Here is a 16,911-nt window from a genome sequence, read left to right on the forward strand (position 1 = left end):
TTCCATTGAACAGATTCAATTATAATTCTTTGGGGGGCAAAAAGAAAAAAGGAATTAAGCAAGATATTGAATGGATTTTTTCCAAGAATTAATGTTCCGATGGCGGTCTGGGGTTGATAGATAGATTGGATAGATCAATGTAGGCGATTTGATTATTGGCCTGTACAGGCCCGACTGGCTGGAGTTGTGTCGCCTCTGGTTGTACAGGATGTACGATGTAAGGAGAACCAGTAGGCTGGATCCATCTAGTGGTACTGATGTTATATGGTTTCTTTTTCTTGTTTATGATATGAGTTAAAAATAGGAGAGATTTTGGTTGACAGCAGTACACATCTGGTACTTTTTGTACAGATGACCTCATCCCCTCTCACTTTGTAAGTGTTGTTTGACATTCACCTCCTTCTTACCCTAAAGAAATTGAAAAGAAACGAAGGAGAAAAACTCATTTTTCAGGGGCCTTCGTTCAAACTTCCAGTCCCTGGATATGCTCCACTGGAAGCATTTTTGGTGGCCTTTCAAACCATGGCTCAGATGCTGCATGCCCCACTTAAAGAGATTTTCTTTTCTTTTCTTTTTCTGTTCTTTTTTTCTTTTTTATTTTTATTTTTATTTTTATTTTTTTTTTTTGCTGGGTGACCTTTTGGTGCTGGCACCATTGTCTGGTATTCCTGCAGGAAAAATGTACCTTGATAATACTTAGGTGGTATGGGCTAACCCGTGGTTGTATCAATGGGGACGGAACGTACCAATGAAAGACGAAGTGGTACCGTTCAAGTACCGTCGAGGTACCAGTAATTCGATGATCGCTCACCCGCCCCATCCACTATCAACGGCCTCCTGAAGACCGGCCGTGACGCCGTCGTAAAATTATTCCCACCATCACGATGTCTGCAACTTCCACTCCTTTCTTTCTCTCACTCAGACTTTCTGCCTTTGTGTTTTGTGTGTCTGCGCATCAAACAATTCTCTTTGATTTTCGACCCCCTGGTTCAATTCCTTCATCCTCGGGACTTTTTCCTAAATCCCTCCCCCACTACAATCTCCCCACTTGGGCTTTTCCCCCTAATATAGGAATTCGTCCTTTCTTCCACCTCCACCCCCCTCTCTTCTTTTTAGGTGATCGCTTTCCCTCCTGACCCGTCAGGAGCATTCTTTCCTAGCTCATGTGGAAGCATCGACCGTCTTCCAGATCGGATGCAAAGTCTGGGAGCATCGATCCAAGTTCCGAGCGTGGCTTCTTTGGCCGTCCCAAGAAGAAGTCTCCGCCGAGTAAGTATAGTGTCTCATACTAGTGCTTGTGCTTGATTCTAGTCCCTCATTACATTTATTTTTATTATTTTTTTTTCGTTTGGGGCCTTTTGTCTTTTAGTTTGACTTTCCCTTACCCTACTGTCATCATCATAACATTATATCATTCTGGACCTTCACCTCCTAAATCACCAGTCCTTCCCTCTTCTTTTCCCCTGCATTTTGGTCGTTCCTTATCTTTCTACCCTAACCACCCCCGGTGATCCTCGTTATATGTGACACCAAAGAGACAAAGAACCTAGATTCTTGCGCTACTGTTATGCAATACTACCTCACTACTGCCCTTTCGTAGTCGACCCTCACTGCCCGCTTCCGTTCCATTTTCTGGCCGTTCATTATTATACCCCCCCTGTTCACTGACAGGTGCATTCGTCATTATCTACAGTATTTTCTCGACCAGAGTCCCCCACCCGCTCACCATTCCGGTCTCTGCGATCACTCACTCGCTCAGAACGACCGGGCAGTAGGCTGTCCAACCACGCTGGCTCTTTCCGGTCTCGCGCACCTTCAACGGTCACCAGTGGTTCATTGTACCCTGACCAATCGGGTTCTGACTGGCATTCGAATTCAATCAATTATTCGTCTCAAACGTCGTCCAATTCCATATCAGGCAGGCCAATGGCAGGCCTAATGGATGTTGACCGGACTCGGTCCCGGAGAGACAGGACTTTTGTGGGTAGCGAGTGCGCTGTCTGTGAGGAACCGCTAGAACATACCCTGCGAGGGGAGCGCGTTCTCCAATTCTCTTGTGCACATGTAGCGCATGAAGCCTGTTTCTACGAGTTTATTAAAGAGTTCGAGGGACAGTATTGCCCAACATGTGACGCCCCATTGGGGCTGGACACAAGTCGTGGGGGGAATGTGTTAGACATCGGTAAGTCCCAACACTAGGTAGGACATCAGGAGAACTGTTCCTAACTCACTTGTAGAGAAACTTAGCAATATGGTGCGCTCAGTTACCAGCGATGCCGCCACACAACGAAGTGGTGTAACCGGGGCTACTGCGCCGTGGGATCAAAGCACAAACGTAAGTCGCGGCCGGCTGCCCAGTGACGCCGGGAGTAGGCCGTACAACCGCGACAGCCGGGATATGTACAGCCGGAGAGACAGCCGTGATACGGGCGACCCGCGTGAACGGATTGAGCGTCTGACATCCGGATCCCGCCAGCATCACTCCCGGAATGGTAGCGCTGCTGGCTCATCGGGTGACTACAATGATAACCAGCATCCGAGCAACGGAAGACGGCATGATTATGACCTCCAAGCCATGGAGTCCGAACTGAGCCCTCGCTCTGGGTCCACAAAGAATCCCATCCCGGCTCCAACGATGACAATTCGGAGCGAGTTTCCAACCCTCAACCGGTCCCGTCAACAACAGCCTTTGACCTGTCTAATCACCGTCGAAGTCCCTGAAGGCTGGCGTGCAGACTCCGATGACTTGCGCCACACGTCGACTGGCTCACCACAACCGGAGGATGAGCCTTACAGTATGACCCGTTTTCCCGCCGCCCAGGAGTCCCGCCCATCTCCATACGAACCACAGGAGAACCTGGATGAGATTGCGGAGGAACTGAGGACGAAAGTGGACAACTGGCATGGTCTTGAGTTTCAGCGGTATGCTGATCTGTGGTTTCTTTTGTTTGTAGGCCCTTGCTAATTATATATTAGGTTCGGAAAGCTTCGCCTGCATGGACAGATGCGGGTCGGCAAAGACCGTGAATCGTGGCAGGACTTGCAATGCTACCTGTTCGCGGAGATGCTTATCTGCATCAAAGAAAAGAAGGCCAACGATCACCGCCGCCAATATGATGACAAACCGCGACACACACGGTGTACGCTTAAGGGCTCGATTTTGATCAAGAAGCATCTCAAGCATGTCGATGCGGATACAGGTAAACCAAGATCTTGATACCAGTGGGCAATGAGCGCGTACTAACGATATATACAGATGAGCCCGTTCTAACTCTGAGTTTATCCGTCAGCGAACTTCCATGCTTTTACCTTAGATTCCAGAACCGGAACCAGTTGGAAATCTGGCGTCGTGCTCTGCTCGATCTCCACCAGTTCGATTCCTTGTCTCGCAGTGCCGACTATGACCTAGAGAACTCGGGAACCGAGGAGGAAGACTATCGAAACAGCCAGATCAAACGGCAGGCATCGCTGAACTCCTCATATGGTGCGGCTCGGTCGATCAATACTGCCATCACTGACTACACGAATGTGGCCGTGGAAAGTGGACCTAGCCCGTCTCTGCACATTCCGCTTGATATTGTAGTGGTGATCCCCGTGTCATCTTCGATGCAGGGCCTGAAAATCACGCTTCTGCGCGACGCGCTCAAGTTTCTTGTGCAGAACCTTGGACCTCGGGACCGTATGGGATTAGTGACATTCGGTTCTAGTGGCGGCGGAGTCCCTCTGGTGGGAATGACAACGAAGTCCTGGGGGGGATGGGGCAAGATTTTGAACTCTATCCGCCCCGTCGGCCAGAAGAGTCTTCGTGCAGATGTGGTTGAAGGGGCGAATGTGGCCATGGACCTCTTGATGCAACGGAAGCTGTCCAATCCCATATCCACTATCCTCTTGATCAGTGACTCGTCTACCTCTGACCCAGATAGCGTGGATTTTGTTGTGTCCCGGGCAGAAGCTGCTAAGTGCGTTTCCTTTAATTTTTGATACCAAGATCATGGAACTAACTGTCTTGCAGGGTTAGCATTCACTCATTCGGCCTGGGACTGACCCATAAGCCGGACACGATGATTGAGCTTTCAACTCGGACAAAAGGCTCATACCTCTATGTCAAGGACTGGATGATGCTCCGTGAATGTGTCGCAGGGTGTCTCGGAGCTCTGCAGACAACTTCTCATCAGAATGTCAAGCTGAAGCTTCGTCTCCCGGAAGGTTCTCCGGCGAAGTTCGTGAAAATCAGTGGGGCCCTTCACACCACCAAGAGGGCCACCGGCCGCGACGCGGAGGCCGCTCTCGGTGATCTCAGATTCGGAGATAAAAGGGACATCTTGGTTCAGCTTGTTATCCAGCCCGACAACAGTTCTCAGGAGAACATGCCGCAAGATCCCTGGGAGAGTCTGGTCTCCGGACTGGAAGCCCTCGGTGGCGGGTCGGATGGAGATGAGCAGCGAGTGCTTAGCGTGGAGGAAGTCCCATTGATCCAAGCGGATATCACTTTTGGAGATCTTCTCCGTGATGGCCATTTGACGCATTCGCCGCGACCGTCACTTTTGGCGATCACTATGCTTCCACCAAACCCCAGGACTCGACATTCCAGTCGACCGACGACGCCCCCTATCCCTCCGCATCCTTCAATAGTTCAGCGGCGCATGGAACTACTCACGTCCGATATGCTAACTAGAGCATTGACTTTGGTGTCACGCGGACATCATGATCGTGCGCAACACTTATTGGTTGAGACCCGCAGTATCCTTAAGGGTCTTGGTAAAGGAAGCCTGCCCCCGCTCCCACCTGGTGCTGTTAAACCATCAAGCATCAGCGACTCTGGCAGCAGAGGTGAAACGCCTACATCCACTTCTCCAAGATCTTCTACTTTCGGCGATGGCCACTCCTCGGCTGTCTCAGACTCAGCCACGGTCACACCAGGAGCCGCGGTTGATGCGCAGACCATGCAGGCGCTGGATGGTGACCTACAAGCAGCGCTCGAGTGGATCAATCATCCTGCAGTGTTTGGCCGGGACTCCCGCAAGGCTGTACTGCAGGGTATTGGCGTGATTTCGTCGCAGCGGGCGTACACCTTCCGATCGCCCTCTGAGGCACACTGGGCCCAGCGGGTGGCTGGAGTTCGACGACTGACCGAACGGTCTAAGGAGTGGCGTGAGACCGGCGATGACGCATTGACTGAAGAATGAACGCTCTGACATGACTCTCGCTTATAAACTTTTCTTATTTCGTCGCATATGTTTTCTATTTCCCCTTAATCACCCCTTGAGTGGCTACTAATATCCCCTTTTTTCCCTTTTGATTGTTTATGATACCACTTTGTTCACCATGACTGTGCAGCATGATACCACGGGTTTGGTTATTTTGTAATATTTTGATCTGTTCTTACTGGTTGTACCTGTGTATATATCAGCTTATATTCTTAATATTGGATGGTGGCAGGCGAACGGGTTGAGTCTGGATGATTAACGCCTTTCTTGCTTATTTTGTCTTTTCCGGGCAGCCCGGGGTTGTGAGTTGTTGAAGCCCGTTCCAACCTTTTATCATGTATCCCACTGTTATGCTCCCTGTGATATGCCACGATTAATATAACCTCGAATTCGGACATGAGAGATGGTTGCGCGAATAATGCCTGAGTATATAAGTATGTAGGCTACATCTGCCCATGAAAGGCCAGACCGAGTATGACACAGGTTTAGTTGGTGTCAGCTCGAGAAGAAGACCCTTTGTCCTTTTGTAAACCAACGGGAAGGTAAATAGATTGGGGCCTGTCGCATGAATGTACCTCGACTGCCACGGCTCACTGCCCGTGAGAGCCTTGAGTGATTGTATATCAACCATTCTACCTGTTGCTTGCTAGTAGCCGAAGCATTGGGAATGGTCCAAGCGCGGGTTCCAATGCACCAGGGATTGATTAATGATTTGCATAACGTGACCCGTAGCAATAGACATGATGCAAGGTTCAATCCATGCCCCTGTGCCGGCTTAGGGTTAGCTAGCCACAGTGCCATAACTAGTCACAATCCACTCTAATGCCTTACCTGGGCGACAGTATAACTAATATGGTAGTCGCACTATCGGCAACAACGAAGCCATCCAGAGCTCTTATCCACAGTCATCATTGGAAGTAAGTACAACCCGGAAAACTTGCCCCAATCCACAATCCCCCGTCTTTTCCCGAAAAAGGAATGAAAAAACGACCCGACAGAATTTAGATGAACCAAAGCAATAAGCGTCACTGCGATTCCAGCGCACGACATGAGGTTTATTTGGGACTTTCCCCCCTCAATTCCCTCAATCATGTTCCAGTTTTTACCGCCAGTTGGTTCCTGTTGGTTCAATACTACCATGGGATTGGCTGCGGCGGTTGGGGCGGAGTTCCACGTGGAATCCTCCAGGATCTTACAGTAACTGGGCGACTTGTTCTTCTCTGAACTATCGAGGGGATTTTGTACGTACTAAGGCTGAATCCTTCGGTGGTTTTACTGATGTACCGACAGGAGAAAGTTCGCGCTTTGAGCTAACTGAGGGTGGGAAGAGTTGCCTCCTTTACATACAAAGAGACAAAGAGGAATTTAACTTCACGAAACTATATTGTCCGGTTTCCGCTCAAAAAGTAAGGTACTATGTTTAGATCCCATTGTACAGTACATGCGCACCAAACTCCGTTAGGTCTAACCAGTGGGCTCCAGCCCAGACTAGGAGAAATGCAATTCCCGAAAGCAACCAGGCCCACGTAACAAAGGAAAAGGTTAAGCGATACATGTAAGTAAAGACGAGTGCAAAATATGCGATGCGAAACCAATTGAGATGCTAAGAACGGCCATAACCATAAGAAATGTTCAACGTAATCGAGTGGATGTATAGAGCCCAGAGTCTATTCTGAGAAAAGTAGATCAGGTGTTGCGACGAGCAACGTTCCTTCTCTTCCCCCGCGGAGGAGGGTCAAGCTGGGGAGCCCGCTTGAGTGTGATGGTGGTTGTAACCACATGGCGGATGCTAATAGTGGGCCCATGTTCACTGATGGGGGAATCAAAGGGACGCATCCTGTAGTCTGACGGCGTGAAGGGCGATCGAAGGGTATGTGCACTTCTGGGAGAGTCGGCCATGGGTGAGTGGGCATATGGAGGAGGTAGACGCAAGTGACGGAGCTGATCTGGACTCTTGGAAGAGAGTGCTGCTGCGTACGGTGGCACAGTAGCCACAGAAATGTCCTTTTGTGGGCAGCTGTTGGCGAAAGACGTACTGGTAGTGCTTGAGGGAGCTGATGTTGGAGAAGGACGAGGTTTATCGTGCATGTACTTGGCAAAGTTTGCACGGGAATGCGTAGGGCTTGAGAAGATAGGACTGAAGGTATTGAGGAATTCTGTATATGCCGGTGGAGGAGTTATGGTGATCTCGGCATCCTCGTCCTCTTTCTTCACTTCCTTGTCCGGTCTATCTGCGTCGAGGCATGTGTAGGTGCGTTCACGAAGTTCTGAAGGGAATGTCATGTTCTTGGGGGTCTTCAGTGGATGAAGGGCCGGCTTTTCTGGGGCCATGGCTTTGCGTGCAGAGTATATTGGATATGAGAATGGTAGAAGAGGAGGCGCGATGAAGTCAAACAGGAAAAAAGATGTGAAAGATAGTCAGGCCGATCAAGATAGGAGCCTGAAAGGACCGGAGTATAGGAGGATCTGTATGTCGAAGTGTGGAGGAAAGAAGTAGAGAGGGTCTTCGAAGGATGATATACAGCCCTTATCTAGCCAGTAGCAAGGGGACTGCCAGAGTCTGTGTTGGTAAGCAAGAAGTGGCGTTGTGTACGATTGACTCTATGATAGTCTGTCAGAACCCTTTTTCCAAATGCTGGATAGAGTGCGTAAGATACAACATACATCTGTGGTACCGAACCGTATCGATACGTAGCGGTACTATCCAATCCCAATGAGTTAGTGCACTCCAAAATAGCAACAATGCGATCCACTTACAACAGTCGCGATGCAGAATGACAGAGAATGAGAAATGGCAGGGAATTATTGACCACTATAGTCGCTTGATTATGTCCAGGGTATTGCACAGCCCGTGTGCTTTGTGAGTTTGTAGGATTGGGAGAGTGAGTGTCTCTGGTTCCCGCGAAGATCTTCAATACGGGCAACGAATGGATAACGTCTCAGCCCAGCTGATGTCTGTTTTTTTTTATCACCACAAAAACAAGCAAGAGGAAGGAGATACAAGACAATTACTGATGGGAAATAAGAGACAGTCGGGTCTCTTCAGAATATATATGTCTTTTTCTTCCCCATCCTGACCCTTACCCAGAAGTACTAATGTATCGAGATATGCGAGAGAATCTTCACCATAGTCGCGCGCCATCTGAGGCAAGTCTCATCTCGTTGCCCCTTATTCAAGGAGCATATATCGTTGCTTTGCCTTCATTACACTCTAAGTATGGTTCGTCAAAGTATAGCGCGCGGTTCTGTAACCAACAGCGGAACTCCGTCAACATGGCAATTTTAAAACACGGGGTAAGCATCGTGGATGCGTCGTGCAGTCCGAAGAACCCACCGGCAATCTATAGACGCCAGACCTTGCAGAACTGGATCAGGGTCAATATCACAAACCAAGTCGAGTTCGTGATGTCCAATCGGGCCGCGAAGAATGAGTCGGAACAGTTTCATCTACAATGTTCTTCATGTATCGATATCAAAACAAGCGCTGTGCGGGGGTACACCGGGATTGTTAACAGTTGATCAAGACGCGGAATCTACAATGATTGCACTCTACTTTGGCTTACAGTGTTAGAAGATACTGCTGGCTAAGGGTTTGAAGTCGCCGAGGGGGCAGTTTGCCGACAGCTAGCAAAAAATGTATCTACACTGGGCAACTTATTAGAATAGACTGAGCCGAGGATGATACAATAGTGTGCTCTACACTGGTGGCAAAATGCCTTGTCTTCCATGTAGGTAGGGCCTTAGCGCTGACGGTGCCAAGCCATCCATTGCCTGTGTAGGCGCCTGTTGCTAGAGGAATGTATTCCTTTTCATCATTTGTTTGAAACAACACCAAGCTGCCGGCTGTACGCTGCATATATGAAAAGAATCTGAAACCGTGTGTTGTGATTATGCAGCAACGACTCTCTTGGCTGCTTCTGGGTTCACTACAGCAGTGGGATCTGATATACCGCCCGCTACTTCCTGTTCACATTAGTTCCTTCCATAATTTTCTTAGACCAGCGGCCACATGAATCTTGAACAAATTCCAGGGAGCCGACGCGACGCCTATAGTCTACAGTGGCTTGCGTAGTAATCGTGCTTGGTAGTCAATCCTGAGATCTCTATAAACAGAGAGCCCCTCACCCCTCCGCTTTCTTGGCAACGACTGCAGTGTGCGTGGTTCTTGATGATCAAACCCCTCTACCAATGACTATAGAAAGTTCCACATCACATCTTGAACAAGAAACAGTTGTCTGTTTATAGAAACACGCCGACCAATCCCGTGGGAAGTGGAAGCGCACTGGTGACAGGGTCCCCGAGTCTAAGTCTAAGAATAACACCACCCGCGCTTGCAGATCCGGGGTCTATTTTTGGAACATCAACTTCACCTCAAGTTTCTATGGATATTGACCAAGATAACTATCTCCATACGTACGAGAACAATAAAAGTCAGACCTTCAACCGGATCAAAAACTTGGTCAAAGGATACCCATCATTTAGATTTTCAGTAAACCCCCCCCTTTAATCTAGACATGGTCAAAGCAACCAACCTGCATTACTAGCAACGATTTGCACCCATGGTTTGCGAATATAACGGCGTCACGCTGGTCCAAGTATGCTGAAAAGCCCCTAGGCTAGATTGTTTGGATTTGCACCTACCACATGCGAAGCCCCTTCTTCAAGACGATGCTAAAGTCGAGTCGCGCTGATCTCCGCTGTCGGGGTTCACTCAAGCGGAAGATAAAGAGAGGCCCAAGCATCCCCGTTATATCGTTCCAACCAAACGAAATGCAGCATTTCAGTCTTATCAAACTTACCATGCATTAGTGAGATTTGTATGTCGAGGTTTCATACATTCTTATTGGTCTGATCAAGTATGTGTTGTACATATAGTCCACAAGGATGGATACTAACCCTACTCAATGGATGCTCCCGTCTCTATCTCCAAGGTCTCTCCTCTGACGCACAACATCCACCTTTGACGCAGCTGACTTCATGGTTTCCCCTTCCTACTCTTACACTAGCATACAATCTATGATAATTATAGTATCACCTCCTTCTTTTCCCCCTGTCTTCAGCGCTTCCACTATACCAACGGCCTGCCCGGCCCCTCTCCGGACCAATCACACCTTCCGACGTGAGGTTCCCCCATACCGTACAATACCGTATAGTACAATACGATCATGCTCTCTTCATCTCCATCACAACCTGCTCCATCATGAGTTCTAAATAAAGATCTGAGATGAACAACCTTTGTCACGTCGGCGCTTGCAGTCTTCATTGTACATAGGTTAGGGGGGTTCGTTAATCGCGGGTGTTCTCTGGCACTGTACCTCAGTAACCTTGTCAATTGGATGAATCCCGCGACATGCATACTAGGTTTATCGTACACCGAAGCCATGCCCTACTTTGATAGACCAAAAATAAACTGGAACGCTATGCACCAGCACCTAACAATCAATCGACAGGGCTCTAAAGCACCTGTTTGTAGTCAATCCTTCCCCGATCCCGCTATCTCAACACAGTTCATACAAGTCGACCTAACCATACGCAACAACAGTAGAGGACAAAGCTCTCAACAATATCATTCTCCACCCCCCGAAAATAGCCAATTTATTAGGATCACAGACCAGAGCAAGAGTCAGTCAAACTGGAAGGAATACCCCTCCGGCCAATAACGACAATGCTCACGATTTCACAGCAGTATATTAAGCGCTCGAGAATGAGCCCGTGGGAAACCCTCTACGACGAATATGGAGTATTATTGGCTTCAGTTAGAGAAGTAGATTTGGTGAGTTGGCCAGCTTGAAATAAGGTCTGTGCCACTCTGATGGATACTTCGAGACTTGGCAATCCCATTCGTGGTTGACCGTCTTTTCTACCTTCCTCGCGCTCATCACTATCTACGCTGGCTCAAGGGGCTTGGACTTTGTTTCTTGGGTCATAAAGTAAGGGCACGGCTCTACAGGCTGATCTTATAAAAGATACGGCAAAATTGCATTCAACGAAACTAACGCAGCATGTAAATCATAAAATCAAATCAACTATCGAAGATCACTATAATGAACGAATAGGAAGGGACGAGCAATAGAAGAATGTGAGAAGGCTAGAAAAGAAAGAAGTAAAATAAAAAGTAAAATAAAAATAGACATGGGAGTTGACCCGAAGGAGTGGAAGAAGAGTATACAAACGTGCACAGGCAAATGCCAGGCTAACAACTGGACCAAACGACCGCTGGAGGAACATAAAGGAGCGAAGAACGGGGTTGGGTATAAAGAGCGAATTAAAAACGAAGATAGATAATAATCAAGAAATTAAAACCAACTGCACGCTGAATGAGTGGCTGACAGTTAATAGTGAACGCACATCAAGCATAAAAATAGACGTCTCAGAAGTGTCGTGTCTGCGTCAACAATCCTGTGGCTGAGGAAGGGGAGCAACAATGACAAAAGCCGAACAAGTCAAATAGCGCTGCTGTTCCTCCTGTGGGTAAGTCGAGCAACCAGGCTGCATATCGTTTACCTGATGTCCCTTCGCAGGGTGAACCATGTCGTTTTCTCATCGTCTGCTATCCATGAGGCCGCGTTATGCCTCTACATCAGTAGGTAATTCCATTTATTGCGTCGCATGATTTCCCGCCAATGAGGCTTGTCCTCGCCGGGCTTGTCCTTTCCAGCAGCTGTAGAGCTACTAGCAAGTGCTGGAGTTTCCTCGTCCGACTCCAAGTCAGACTCATCAGAGGTATCTGAGTCATCCGAGTCAGAGACCGGCCTCTTGGATTTGGCATTCGCTTTCCCTTTCCCCTTCGCATTTGTATTTGCATTCGCTTTCCCTTTCCCTTTCGCATTCGCATTCGCTTTCCCTTTCCCCTTTGCAATTGCCTTGCCCTTTGGTTTCGGCTTTGTCTCTTTCCAAATCTCTTTCAGCACACGATACATCCGACCGAAGCTTCCAAACTCGCTCATATAACCCAAAGCCGCGACCCTTTCAGCCAATGTTTTCCGGAACACACTGGTGTGCACTGAATGTACTCCGACAATAAACAACGGCCACACAAGGCAGCGGTCAAATCCTTTGGGCCCTGATGGCATATATTGCAGAATCTCTGCCACACGCGCAACTTGACTGACAACAGAAGGCTCATTGAAATCAAATCCGGGCGTCAGGCTGAATAGATAGATGCGGGCCGCGATGCGGTACAGGGTGGTTATGATTTTGGTCAACATATCTTGCCTGACGGCGCCACTGGCATCATAGGGTGGTTGAAGACTCCGATCGGTTGGCTCAGTGAAATCAATCTGAGCGGTCAGCGCAGAGACATGGCTGTAGATAGTCAACTCATCCATGTTGGTCTCTATCTTCAGGGCTTCCAGACACACAATCTCCGAGATAAGGTACATGACACGGTCGTCGCATCCCATCAGCTGTTGGAGGCCAGACTGAGTAGCGCTCAAATGCTTAGTGCGGTGTGTATGGGAAAACTCCGGTGTTTTCCCCTGCATGGTAGCGCCCATAATGTCTATCCATGTTATAAGAGATATGTTGAATTGACTCGGCGCACAGTTGAGCTTCTTAACTATGCTTGTCACTGCTTGGAAATGGGTGGTCCACGAGACATCTGGCAAGTAATCATCTGTCGTTCCCACGGAGCAGTGGTACAGGATCATTGCAAGTGTTGCATCCAAGATCTGCATGTGGCCGCTGCCACGGCTCAAGACACGACTAAGCTGCGAGATCGCTGCATAACGGTGCTGCATAATGTCATGGTCCATCTGATCCTCCATTCCCATGCTGGTCTTCAGGTGGATTGCGCCTGCACTGAGGCAGCAATGAAGGTAAGAGCGATTGCCTTGCATTATTTTCAATATCTCATCGATATAGGAAGCACCTCCCTGATGCACCCCGATAACAGGGAAGATTAACCGCAGAACATTGTCGACAAAATGGTCCAGAAGTGGTCGGTCACGGTCTTCTACAGATATCAAACTTCGCAGGCTTGACGACAACGGTACGTTCTGATACATAGGGCCTGGGGCACCCATGGCGTTGTAGGTCGGATACGGACCGGCAGGGTTATACGATTGAGCATAGTTTGCGTTATTCTGGAGCCAGTTATTGTTGGGCATGTTTGGGTTTGAAGCAGGTGTTTGAAGTTGCATGTTTGGCGGGGGAAACTGAAATCCTGGGACCTGAAATTGTGCAGGCAGTGGCTGGAACTGAGAGCCTGTCGCTTGAAATGGTGCAACTGTTGGCTGGAACTGCGGATTTGGTGACTGAAACTGTGCCGATGGTAGGAATGGAGTATTCGGTATCTGAAGCTGCTCGGCTGGCGGTTGAAAGTGAGTATTTCCTGGCGGGAATCGCCCAGTCGATGGCTGAGTTTGCGCAGTTGATTGAAATTGTTCCACCGGTGGCTGGAACTGCGCATTCCCTGAGTGAATCTGGTTCGTTGTTGGTTGGGGATGCACAGCGGATGGTTGAAATTGTTCCGCAGGTGGATGGGTCTGCGAAGTGGACTGAAGCTGCTCAACTGGAGATTGAAGTTGCGGAGTAGAGGGCTGGAATTGCTCTGGGGGAACTGGGACTTGGAACCGTGTGGTTGACGATTGAGCCTGATCAACGGGTGGTTGAAACTCTACAGTAGACGACTGGAATTGTCCATCGGGTAGATGAAGCTGCGGAGTAGAAGACTGGAAATGTTCTCCATGGGCCTGAAACTGTGCGGCCGATGACGGGATCTGTTCGGCTGGCAATTGATATTCAGTAGCCGACTGGTCAGTTGGGGCTGGAAACTGCGTTGCCGCTGAGTGGTCATGATCAGTTGGCGTTTGAAGCTGCGGAGCTGGTGACTGGAACTGCTGTGTAGGAGCCTGAAACTGTGCGACAGCCGGCTGGGCTTGTCCGGTTGACAATTGAAACGCAGTGGCTGACTGGGTCTGATCGGTTGGTGCCTGGAGCTGGGTAGTAGCTGGTTGAACCTGGTCTGCTGATGACTGAAGCTGTGTATTTGGCGGCTGCAACTGCTCTTCAGAAACATGGAACTGCGCAGTCGCTGTTTGGGCCTGATCATTTGGTGCTTGAACTTGCATATTCGGAGCTTGGAATGGTAGCTGAAGCTGTGGAAGAGGAAGCTGTGGACTGGTCATCTGCGGAAGCTGGGCCGTGGGCTGAAGCATCTGTGGGTTCGGCACACCACCGTAGTTATTGTATGCAGGAAAAGGAAGTCCTTGATTGAACGGCACATTGTTGATGAAAGCCTGGGTATTGGTTTGAACGCTCATATCGAATGGGACCATGGGAGCTGAACCAGGCGCTGCAAAAAGATTAGGCTGTTCACCAAACATCGAAATGCTGAAGCCATCATCATTTCCTATGGATGGCTTCTCCACGAGTGCACGAATTCGGTCCTCATATTCTGGACGGAGACGGGAAATTAGGTGATGTCAAATGTTACTCACTTGCTTTAACTCACCCTTTATAGTTCCTTCCTTCTCCATAACCTTCGATTGACGGACCCTCTCTTTGAGTCTGTCCCTCTGCTTTCGCCGGTTCTCGGTGTTGGGCCACCACCTCGGGGGTTTATAGTCGCATTTGAGTCCAAGCTTTTTACACGATCTGCAAATCGGGCGTGTCTCGTCACACTTCTTTCTCCTGGCCCGACACGTAAAACAGCCTGCACCATCACATGGTCAGAAACGGCTTGATGAGTAGAGTAAGTAAGGAAGTGCATCACCGCAACCGATGCCTTTCCCTTGTGCATAGGAACAAATATATACCTGAGCGTGATCTCTGGTACGACTTGGTTCTACGGGTCGTTTCTTCAACAGGCGATTCGGAATCAGACGCGTCAGAAGAACTGTCCTCCCTAGTGGATGGGCCAGAGGCCGAAGCCCTTGCGCTTGACATGTCTTTGTATTGACAGTCTCGACTAAACTGGGACAACTGAAGGACGAGTTGACGGCTAGTCGATGACAAGAAGGTTTGAAGCAAAGCACAATGGTGACGTAGAAAAGCAGTTGCAGACGACAGAGCTTAATATCAAAGTGGAAAGCGTATCCTCTACCGTTCACTTGAACAGGCACTGTCACAGAGGATGAATATCAAAATTGGAGAGGCGTCGAGCAGGCTTTTATGAAGATAGTCCATCTTCATATCTGCTCTATGGAGTAGTATATGGTTCACCTGTACAGAGCCACCATGCCTTAGGTGTTTCTATTTTTTGCTTGACCCAAGCGGTTGAATACTGACAGGGGATATTGTTTCAAGGAGTATGATATGCAAAGATTAAGTGGGACTGATGCCAATGAGCAAATCACAATTGACGCGATGATCTTGTATAGGAGCGCAAGATCTAAATTGGGACCTTCCATAGTGAATGGGGTGCCAGATGACAATGAGCCAGACTGACGACTCGCCATGCAAATAGACGCGCAGGTCTGATAGTTACAGGGGTGACCTGTGGGCGCATAGCACAAGGTTTCTGTCAGGGTCTACCGGTTCCTCCCTGGCGCGAACTTGAGTCTGGTGGGGTTGAATGCTGATTGGTGTTTCTCCTGCCATCTTGTCCATCGAGTACATCGTGACCCCCAGTAGCCCTATGTCATCCAGAAAAACAACTGTTGCCTTTCATCTCAATCCACACTGCCCGACTGGATCGTGCTGCAAAGGCACTGCGCCGCTCAGGAAAACATTCATCCAGAGCCATATCTTTGTCGCCGAACGTTCGATGAACAGCCGTCCGGGTCAACACTCAGCGTCTCCCACTTTCAACTCAGCGCTAAGAGCCTACGACGTTGAGCAGCAATGTGAAAAGAAGACAGCGATTCCTCCCTGGCGTAGTGACATCGCATGCTCCAATAAGAATTGACAATGGCTGTTGGGACCATCCTGGAAGGAAATCATTGGATGTAAATCGTTCGTGGGCGCCAGATGAGACGATGCCAAGCTTCGGATGTTGAAAATTGATTTGGTCTCAGGCTCTGGATAAGACCAACTGCTGCAGCAGGTCTGGAATGCCACCACCAACCGTGGGGCTCGGCCCGTGCAGTGGTGGAGACGCAGCACAGACGGCGGGATGTGATCACGGACTGCATTAGGAGCTCCCTTAATTAGCAACGCTTAACCGCCGAGGATCCAATATAGAACCGGAAAACAGCGTCAAAGTTTATCGCAAATTTTGCCCACAACGATTGGGCTAGGAGAGTTAAATTTAGTAAATTAACTGTATCCAGCCCTTTTTTGTATCTCTACCCCGGCTTTTCCCTATTAATAACTCCCAGGTTTCCCTAATTAGCGCCTGAATCCAGCGGGGTATCACACTCTAATGTACGGAGTACATTAGCCTAACTGCTACTATATCACCCAAAATAGAAGCCACACGTCCCTAAAATTGGCGCCTGATATGCATTCGGCATGGATAGTAATTCCCAAATATGGTTGATCTGATGTTAATTTTGTACATCCAACCTGCATTGGTGGAAGATTATACTCATTCCACGTCTTTTCTATCGTGGATCTACTCGAAGTAACTAACAAAGATACTATCTTCCACCCGATGCCATTGGGCGAGCTAAGAGTGTTCCTACCAGCTCCCATCATCTCGGAGCCCGTCACTCGCTTGCCCGGCGCTTTAACTCATCGCACGACGACAGCAACAACCACAAGTTAGCCGTACCCTAATTATAGTTCCCTGTTTCTTTTCTTCTTGCTTTTTGTGATCTAG

At 48.9% G+C, this 16,911-nt stretch overlaps 3 protein-coding genes across 3 annotated transcripts; 1 reads left to right on the forward strand and 2 right to left on the reverse strand.

Moving 5' to 3' along the window:
• The first annotated feature begins 660 nt into the window (after nucleotides 1-660).
• Nucleotides 661-5,601, forward strand: BDV37DRAFT_245465 (vWFA and PH domain-containing RING finger protein). Its single transcript, XM_032081652.1, has 6 exons — nucleotides 661-1,269; nucleotides 1,694-2,182; nucleotides 2,238-2,922; nucleotides 2,977-3,200; nucleotides 3,257-3,959; nucleotides 4,013-5,601. The coding sequence occupies exons 1-6, from the start codon at nucleotides 1,164-1,166 to the stop codon at nucleotides 5,184-5,186; spliced, it is 3,381 nt and encodes a 1,126-aa protein (XP_031942611.1). The 5' UTR covers nucleotides 661-1,163; the 3' UTR covers nucleotides 5,187-5,601.
• A 1,022-nt stretch (nucleotides 5,602-6,623) lies between these two features.
• Nucleotides 6,624-8,282, reverse strand: BDV37DRAFT_245468 (uncharacterized protein). Its single transcript, XM_032081653.1, has 3 exons — nucleotides 7,965-8,282; nucleotides 7,872-7,907; nucleotides 6,624-7,808 (listed from the first exon to the last, which is right to left on the reverse strand). Exon 3 carries the CDS (start codon nucleotides 7,536-7,538, stop codon nucleotides 6,894-6,896), a length of 645 nt encoding a protein of 214 aa, XP_031942612.1. The 5' UTR covers nucleotides 7,539-7,808; nucleotides 7,872-7,907; nucleotides 7,965-8,282; the 3' UTR covers nucleotides 6,624-6,893.
• Nucleotides 8,283-11,608: 3,326 nt separating this feature from the next.
• Nucleotides 11,609-15,409, reverse strand: BDV37DRAFT_95263 (transcription factor domain-containing protein). Its single transcript, XM_032091486.1, has 3 exons — nucleotides 14,966-15,409; nucleotides 14,662-14,862; nucleotides 11,609-14,604 (listed from the first exon to the last, which is right to left on the reverse strand). The coding sequence occupies exons 1-3, from the start codon at nucleotides 15,093-15,095 to the stop codon at nucleotides 11,783-11,785; spliced, it is 3,153 nt and encodes a 1,050-aa protein (XP_031942613.1). The 5' UTR covers nucleotides 15,096-15,409; the 3' UTR covers nucleotides 11,609-11,782.
• Between the last annotated feature and the right edge of the window lie 1,502 nt (nucleotides 15,410-16,911).

Source organism: Aspergillus pseudonomiae, assembly GCF_009193645.1.
Source record: "Aspergillus pseudonomiae strain CBS 119388 unplaced genomic scaffold BDV37scaffold_24, whole genome shotgun sequence".
NCBI classification, from domain to species: Eukaryota; Fungi; Ascomycota; class Eurotiomycetes; order Eurotiales; family Aspergillaceae; genus Aspergillus; species Aspergillus pseudonomiae.